At 33.5% G+C, this 9,317-nt stretch overlaps 2 protein-coding genes across 2 annotated transcripts; one reads left to right on the top strand and one right to left on the bottom strand.

Annotated features, from left to right (window-relative positions):
* Positions 1-218: 218 nt before the first annotated feature.
* Positions 219-2,663, bottom strand: LOC106655572 (U3 small nucleolar RNA-associated protein 4 homolog). The gene is made up of 3 exons (XM_014376032.2): positions 2,406-2,663; positions 476-2,312; positions 219-395 (listed from the first exon to the last, which is right to left on the bottom strand). The coding sequence occupies exons 1-3, from the start codon at positions 2,504-2,506 to the stop codon at positions 279-281; spliced, it is 2,055 nt and encodes a 684-aa protein (XP_014231518.1). The 5' UTR covers positions 2,507-2,663; the 3' UTR covers positions 219-278.
* An 849-nt stretch (positions 2,664-3,512) lies between these two features.
* On the top strand, positions 3,513-5,805 carry LOC106655531 (60S ribosomal protein L5-like). The gene is made up of 5 exons (XM_014375955.1): positions 3,513-3,593; positions 4,063-4,383; positions 4,586-4,788; positions 5,052-5,229; positions 5,457-5,805. Exons 1-5 carry the CDS (start codon positions 3,591-3,593, stop codon positions 5,640-5,642), a joined length of 891 nt encoding a protein of 296 aa, XP_014231441.1. The 5' UTR covers positions 3,513-3,590; the 3' UTR covers positions 5,643-5,805.
* The last annotated feature ends 3,512 nt before the right edge of the window (positions 5,806-9,317 follow it).

Raw genomic sequence — 9,317 nt, 5'->3', positions numbered from 1 at the left:
GCAACACGTCTTTAGGTGAAATTAAAATGACGATTATCTTAAATGGTGAGATCCATTTTAGTCAACAAAAAATTTCAAATCTGTTATGTTGTAAAGTAGAACATTTTTTTTTAATGTTCTCAAAGTGTAAGCGAATGAAAAAAAAAAATGAATAAAAACAGCATCTTTGACTTGGCACCATTGAAGTTAATTTTAAAGGTTTAATAACAAATCTTGGGTTAAAATATCTATATGTACACATTTATTCGGAGAAACAATACTCTTATTAATTTTATAATTTACGTTCCAAATTGCTTTTTCTTTAATGTGGGTGGTAACTTTTCAGTCAGTGAGTTGTGATTTAGCTCCACAGCGACCAGCTCTGTATCACTCATCCAATCCAAATGAGCCAAATGCTGTAAAGAAAATTTTTATCATTAGAACAATTTTCAGAATTATAGAAGATTGAAATTTGTGAAAAGTATTGTTTACATACCTTATATTTCTTTACAACCTGCAATGCATGCTTGGAGTTTGGATTTGACCCAGTGCTCTCTTCTTTGTCAAGACTTTCTAGTTTAGGAATTTTGGCATTGGCATTTGGAAGATCACTGACTTTATTTACTACAAATACTGTAGTACTATCATGGAATATTATTACATTGTCATTATTTTCATCAAAAATAATGTGGGTGATTGGAAAATGCCTGGCCAGCCATTGATTTGGCAATCGCCCTTGCAAATTATTCGAAAAGTCGGTGAATTTTCGGCGTGGTATACTGTATTCTAAAATTTTCTGATCAGAGTAAACAATAACTAAATTGTTAGTGTCTTTTTGCACAGCCATAGCTGTAACTACACAACTATACTGGGGAAGAGACCATTTTTCTAAAGATCCTGAATGTAAATATTTTTCTAAATTATAAACAACTATGTGACTGTCAACATCTGATATTATTAAATATTTATTGTCTGATGAAAGAGAAACATGGCCAACAGTTTTCACATTTTCATTTTCCGTCGTAAAGGATGTCTTGAAAAATAAGTAATTTTCATTATTAACAGAATATATTGATACTATGTTTCGTTTGCCGTCGTTGCTGCAAGTTATAAATAACTTATCGTCTGAACTGAATATCATTTTATCCACTTTTTTGTTTGGAACATCACTCTCTTGCTTCATGATTTGAACAGAATTGTCAATAACATCAAAATTAAACACCCTTGTTGTATTTTGTGTAGAATAAATGATTAATTTTGAATCTTTTGTAATTGCACAAGATACAATATTTTCTTCGTCCTTGGTTTTGAGTTGTAAAATATTTACTGGGTTTTCTCTTAATTGATGGATTGTACCAGGATTCACTGAGCCATTTTCTAGTGTTGCACGACCAAGTTTCCAAATTTGCAAATAATTTGCATATTTCAACATGATGCACCTTGATTTTGGGCAAGCATGAGCACTAGGATGTTGCAATAGAGGTGGATGCTTCACCAATGTTTTTGGTGGATAGCTTGACTGACCCAAGTAGCCATCTACACCACCAGAGTACAATTTATTATCAATAATAGTAAGAGCTCGCACATCATGAATATGAACTCTTCGTTCAATACCTCTCACCCATTGGGCTTTACCCAATGATTTTGTAGTTACTTTTTGGAAGGTTCTAATTACTGGATCCACTCCAGCACAATAAATTATATTCTTGTCGCTTGTCATTGTTATGGCAAGAATGTCTGCTATATGACTGTCATGGTATTCTACTAATACTCCCTTATTTGGATCGTAGATACTGAGAGTTCCTCTGGAGTCTCCAGACACAATCATATTTTCATTGGTCACCTCCAAACACCATACTATTGTTTCTTTTCTCTCTTTCCTTGGAACTATCATTTTGTGAATAGCATGACCCGATGTTGCATTCCACACTCTGATTGAGTCCTGAGAACCAGTAAATATCATACCACCAGTCAAATCCCACTTGAGGCACAGTATCCGACCCTTCTGTTTATCAAAAATTCTCTCATACATTAAAGAGTCTTCTGTTACAAAAAATGTATTGATATATCCCTCTTCTGTACCAACAGCGATTCTACTTTTATTTGGATTAATATCCATGCACCAAGCTGCTCCACCAGTCAGTGCATTTTCTTCTTTTACACCAAGCATGACTGAGTCATACTCTGTGATCATTCCTCGTAAGCCACATGTAAATAGTCTACTGCCTACCCAGAGGATACCTTCGATGGAGTCAATAGAGTCAGCTCCACAGATGGTCGATTCCAAAAAGGGAGCATGAGCCACATTCCACAGCTCCAGTGTATTGTCATCTCTGAAAAAAAAAATAATAACATCATTGTATCAAGAGTTTTTTTTGATTATTTATTATTAAGTTTAGAAAGCACGAGTATGCTGAAAAACAAACCTTGCAAGAGCCAACTTCTTTTTCTCGGGTTCGTAGGCGAAGCACACGATGGCCCTGGGTTTCAAGTCGTAAAAACGAACGTTGTGTATCTGAACGGACATCTTAATAATAGAAAATGTAATCACACTGCGTTTACTTGACGATTAATTGATCTCATCCATCAGAGATGGTATGTTAATGTACCCGTTCTTGAATCGAATAGCGCACGTGCGTTTTTTTAGAACTATGCGCTCAGCGAAGTTCAAAACGGATAGGTGGCGCGTGGCAGCGGCTCCGGCGACTGCACATCTTTACATCTGACATCTTTACATTACTCAGATGATCTGGCGTCCGATTCTATCCAATTCAAATTCAATTTACGAATGGACTTGCGATTCGTATTTCGATAAATTAAAAAAAATATCCAAATGTTAGCCCGTCGTTTGCACTCTCATTTTTTTATTTTTTTTTTATTTTTTTTTTATTTTTTATGAACTTATGTTTATTTCATGAAATAAATCGTGATACAGAAAGGTATTAACATATTTAAAAGACTTATCAGCTATTATACATGTTACGTTATACACAGAATGATCAGTGACTGATGCTCGCTGTCTTATAATTTTATAATTAGGGTTACATAGAGTTGAATTGTAAGGGTGAACTGAGCCTTAGATTTATATATGTTTGCGTCTAGAAAAAATTTTTACAAGAGTGAAAAAAAAACCAGTTGCTAAGTTTTTTAATATGCTTAATTGTAGGTAACAATTATTTAATAACAATACTTAATACTAACAAACAAAACAACTAAAATGGCAAAGATTAACAAGGAAAAAATTAATTTTTCTTTTCTTTAACGTAGTATTTAAATTTAGATATAAGCTCTTCGTCGTATGTAATTAATTTTCTGCAATAGATAATTTTTATTACATATAGAGAGAGGTAGAGATTTATTAGTTATGTCGTTTGCACTCTCATAAAACTCCAATGATCGAGCGGTAAATTATTTATCGATACTACTTGTTGCCGTTGTTCGTTTTTCTTTTTCAAAATTTTAGATGTCGCGCAACTCGAGATGACCTCTAGCGAGTAGCGCCGCGCATGCGATGAGGTGGAAAGGCGGCATTACTGCGCAACGGCATCGGCGTGAGGTGTTAGTCGGCGTGGAGGAATCAAGATATCTCTCTTTCAAGCGAGGCCATCACGATGGTACGTGAGTACAATTCAATATTCTAATTTTATTCTAAATATTATCAGAATAGGGTTGCAAAATAGTAAGTTTATTGTTAAGATACGCTACGATCGCTTTATCTACTACTTATGCACAATTGTATTGATAATAAATTCATAAGATTTGCTGCATTAATATCAATCGATACTCTGCCATGTGAGAATCGCTTTGAGGTTAAAGCATGCCAATGTGCACGCGTGTACTTGCTAACTGCATTATTAAAGTTTAATTCAATTGATATTTATTGGTCTTCGAATGTGCAAGGGTTATTAGCTAGCAACAATTGCCAAAATGATGATCCCACTCAGCTCGCTTCGATGTAATAACTGAAGAAAAACACTTGTTCCCTAATATGTTTAATGGCTGACTGGCAATTTTACGTGCCACATTTTCTCGCTTTCGAAAATTCGAACAAACTAATGATAATTCGTTTCTTCTTCTCTAAAGGGTTTCGTGAAGTTAGTGAAGAACAAGCAGTACTTCAAGCGCTTCCAAGTCAAATTCAAGAGGCGTCGTGAAGGAAAAACCGACTACTATGCTAGGAAACGCCTGACCGTTCAGGACAAGAACAAATATAACACCCCCAAGTATAGGTTGATCACACGTATCTCCAATAGAGATATCACATGCCAAGTCGCATACGCCAGGATCGAAGGCGACAAGATTGTGTGCGCAGCATACAGTCATGAGCTGCCCAAGTATGGTATCAAGGTTGGTCTGACCAACTACGCTGCTGCCTACTGCACCGGTCTTCTCTTAGCCAGAAGGGTAAATATCTTATTTTATCATTGATATATTTTTAATATTGAGAAAATTTCAAATGATGATTCCACTCAGCTCGCTTTGATGCATAACTGAAGAAAAATCACTTGTTCCCTAATGTTTTAAAAATCTGAAAATATCAAGTCGATTACATAGTAATTTCAAATGCTGTAGAACAAATTAATTGAATTATAATTTCATTTTTCAGCTGCTGAAAAAATTGGGCTTGGACACCTTGTACCCTGGAACCACCGATGTTACTGGTGATGAGTACAATGTTGAAGAGCTCGACAAAGGACCTGGTGCCTTCAAATGCTACTTGGACACTGGACTCATGCGTACCTCTACTGGTGCTCGTGTATTCGGTGCCATGAAGGGAGCTGTTGATGGTGGACTTAACATCCCACACAGGTAAATATTAACAATGACAACCTACCAATCTAAAATCAAATAATTTCTTGCATGAAATTTTTAATTTTGTATGATGAACAATTGACACATGCGCGTCATCTGAGCCATCATAATTCTTTCCTTATGCGTGTGTTTTACATTCATAAGATAAAGCTTTATACCGGCATAATAAGATTATAAAGTGTCTCTGACATTTGTTAGCTTGAAAAATTGAATTTTTGCATAGTTGAATCCATTCTTACAAAATTCATTCGTAATTTCAGCTTGAAACGCTTCCCTGGCTATGACAACGAGTCCAAATCTCTGAATGCTGATGTTCATCGTCAACACATCTTTGGACAACATGTTGCCAACTACATGAAGCTTCTTGAAGAAGAAGACCCAGAAGCTTTCCAAAGACAATTCTCGCAGTATATTAAGAACGGAATTGCTGCCGATAGCGTAAGTTGATATCTCAATCTTATTTTTCATTTTATAGTTGATATATTTTTTAATATACAAAAAGTTTTAAATGATGATCCACTCAGCTCGCTTTGATGCATAACTGAAGAAAAAACACTTGTTCCCTAATGTTTAATAAATCTGAAACTATATAAAAATTTCCCATCCATTTTACATTGCAATATCGTAACATGTGCTAATTTTTATTTTAATTTTTTCGCTTGCAGATTGAAACTATGTACAAAAAGGCACATGAAGCCATCCGTGCCAACCCAGAGCATGTTAAGGAAGAGAAGAAACCTCAGGAGAAGAAGAAGAGGTGGAACAGAGCAAAAATGTCACTCTCAGAGAGGAAGAACCGTGTCGCTCAAAAGAAGGCATCGTTCCTCAAGGCACTCGAAGCCGAAGAATAAAAACATTTTTAAAATCAATGTTTGTATTTTACTGTTGTTATTCAGCAGTACTGCACTATTCTTCAGTTTACATTGTCAACTTGTTTGTAACGAATATTGCTTAGAGGATATAAGAATGACCATAATAAAATGTACTACGCATTTTTTAATATTTTAAGTAAAATTTTCTGATTTTATTTATCATTGAAAAATGATGTTGATATACAAACCCATACCAGTTCCCAACAAACAAGTTACTTTTTCACCAAAAATATTGATATGAACTTAAAAAAGTATAGAGCAAGACTCATTGTTAAACATTGATTGATTTGAATAATTTAACGCATACTACAATCAATTCAAATTCAAAGAAATTTCATATTTCTGGAATATAAAGAAAGTTTCTAAGTATAACTAATCGGGACATGAAGCTAATGGAACTCGAAGTAAAAGTTGACTCGAACAATTTTTCGAACAATATATAAATTGATAATTACTAGCAGTTATCGAAAATATTAATCGTGGATCAAGGTCACGCGGTAACTATTAATTATAAGTAATTAAATAGATTTTTTACTCGATATTCAAATTGTAAAATTTACTATGAACAAGCCACGTGTAATTGTATAGCTTTCCCCCGGGCATATACAGTAGCATACGACTAGTGGCAGTACCGTCGACTTACATCTTTTTTAAAATTCTAAAATCCAATGAAATAATTTAAAAAAATACTTTCAACAAGACTTTCTTTAAGGGTTTGACAGAGATTTTTGATTTCTCACCAAGTGTTTAGGTAAAAAATTGTGATTTTGGTCTATATCGTGAATTTATATCCTTTGAAACTAAGAATTTATATTATCCAGTTTAATAATACATAAAAAAATGGTAAATTCTTGCATGATAGTTATAAATTTTATTAAAAAATACAGTTGTATGAAATAGGATCAAAAGATTAATTACATTACATCGAAAACAATTTAGTCTACTAAATTACGGATTTTTCTATTGATAATGTAAACAATTAATTATATTTTTCTTTTTTGTAAAAAGCATAAAATTGTTTTTTCGAGATTATGCATGAAAAAATATGATTTTTTTTCCTTAAATAATACAGGGCTATCATTAATTATGCCATTTATTATACTATAATCCATGTTTGAATAGTTATAAAAAGTATATTAAAAGAATTTTACTACGAATGTTTAAAAAAAACTCAAAAAATCAGCTTTATAGCAACAGCTGCAAAAATATGTGAAAATTTAATTAAAAAATAAAAAAATTAAAAATTAGCGTGAATCATCATAAAGGCAACATTTTGATTGAAATTTGAAAAAAAAAACATCTCTATAAGTATTGATATATATATATATATATATTACAATTGTCAATTAGAAAAAAATCAGCGCACTCAGGTAATGCTTTCTATTATCAGAGAACTTATGACTAAAATGAGTTCGAGACATTCGTATGAGCGATCAATTATACATAAAGACTGGATTATCATCAGACGTGAATTTACGATTGTGAGAAAAAAGCTTTTGAAATATTAGCCTAATGAAGTTTTCTTGAGCTTGATCCAGAACATTTCAAGAGTCAATAGATTCTGGAATTTAATGTTAGTATACTCACTAATTACGAAAGCTCATAATTGTCCATAAGTTTCAGACCTAGTGTCGTGGACTACTTTTTGGTGTCTTTTCAAATTGCTCGGAACCCCAAATTTCTTTTCGCATTGGTTACATGCGAAATCTTTCTTGCCATCGTGGACTGCCCTTTGGTGCTTGAGCAAACTCGGTTTTTGTGTAAATTTCTGCTCGCATTTGGCGCATGCAAAATCTCTGCGACCATCGTGAACTGTTTTTTGATGGGTGAGTAAAGTTCCTTTTTGTCCAAATTTCTTCTCGCAAATTTCGCATGCGTAATCTTTACGACCTTCGTGGACTGTTTTTTGGTGCTGAATCATAGTCCTTTTTTCTCCAAATTTCCAGTCGCACTTGTTGCATGCGTAATCTTTCCGACCCTCGTGTACTGTCCTTTGGTGCTTTAACAAATCTGATTTGAATCCAAACTTCTTTTCACACTTGTCGCATGCGTAATCTTTGCGACCATCGTGTAAGGCCTTTTGGTGCTTCAACAAATCTCCTTTCTGTTTAAATTTCTTCTCGCACTTGTCGCATGCAAAATCTCTGCGACCCTCGTGGACTGTTTTCACGTGCAAGAGTAAATTCCGTTTGCTTGCAAATTTCTTTCCACAATCGTCACATAAGTAATCTTTGAAGACTTTGGAGGCTAAATATTTTTGACCCTCGTGGACTGTTTTTATGTGCAAATGCAAAATCTGTTTATTTCGAAATCTTTTCGCGCACTTTTCACATAGGTAATCTTTGAAGACTTCGTGGAATATTTTTTTGTGCTTGAGTAAGGTTGATTTATTTTCAAATTTTTTTTCGCACTTGTTGCACGTGAAGTCTTTGCAATCATTGTGTGCTAATTTTTGGTGCGTAAACAAACTTGATTTTTTCACAAATTTCTTTTCGCACCTATCGCATGTAAAATCAGTGCGGTTTTTGTGTTCTGATATTTGATGTCTACTCAAATGACTTCGAAACTCAAATTTTTTCTCGCACTTGTTGCACGTGAAATCTTTGCAATCTTTGTGTGCTAATTTTTGGTGCGTAAACAAACTTGATTTTTTCACAAATTTCTTCTCGCACTCGTCGCATGTAAAATCTTTACGGATTTTGTGCACTGATATTTGGTGTCTACTCAAATGACTTCGGAAATTAAATGTCTTTTCACACTTGTCGCACGAGTAATCTTTTCGTTTATTATTACTATTTTTGTGTGTTATCACGCTTGATTCTAGAGTAAATGCCTCCTGAAAAATATCACAAACGATTTGTTTGCCGCCCGAAACATCCCTGGAGACAATATCCTCTGATTTCTTCTCATTTTTATCAATCATGGTGCTTAAAATAAACGTTGAATCGTTCTACTTGGTGTTATACAGAAATTAAATGATTAAAATGTATCTTTAGGTATTATATGTGTGGTAGAGAGAAACAAGATTCAAACTAATTTACTTTCACTATACACATCGTACGTCTTACGAGGGACGACTTTCAATGCGATTGTTTACAATTAAGTTATCGATTTATCGGTTTATACATTGCCTTCAAAATTTGAACCCGTTCTTACTTCAGTTTGTTACAAATTTGAACGAGCTTATCGCTAGTTTAAAAATTGTTTTCAGCTCCGATGACAAAATACAAAATTATCTTTGCATAAGGGCCGTGCTCGAAAAAAAATTAACTCGATCGAGGACTCAAATTTTCGGCTTACTCGATTTCTTTTTCGGCAAGGATACTCGAGTTTTGGAACTTTTTTTCATCAAGTCTATCATAATTAAAAAAATTAACCCGTTTATAACAATCTATGTTGTGTTTCATTCGGAAAGAATTTAAAATTTCACTGAACAAACTTTTTCATTGATCTGTATTGATACTGAAAGATTTAGTAACATTTTTATATTTTGCAATAAAATCAACGCATCGATTACAATGATGATGTATTTTCAGTTATTTTATTTATTTATAACATATATCTTTGATTTGTGAGTCGACGATTTAAACCAAGTTTTTTTTACAAATATATCAAACATGCATTGATAAATAAAAAATGAATTATCAATATAAA

The sequence above is a fragment of the Trichogramma pretiosum genome, unplaced genomic scaffold, assembly GCF_000599845.2.
Source record: "Trichogramma pretiosum strain Unisexual culture from Peru unplaced genomic scaffold, Tpre_2.0 scaffold73, whole genome shotgun sequence".
Classification (NCBI taxonomy): domain Eukaryota; kingdom Metazoa; phylum Arthropoda; class Insecta; order Hymenoptera; family Trichogrammatidae; genus Trichogramma; species Trichogramma pretiosum.
The sequence above is the reverse complement of the archived record's forward strand: the minus strand, read 5'-3'. Positions and strand labels throughout refer to the sequence as shown.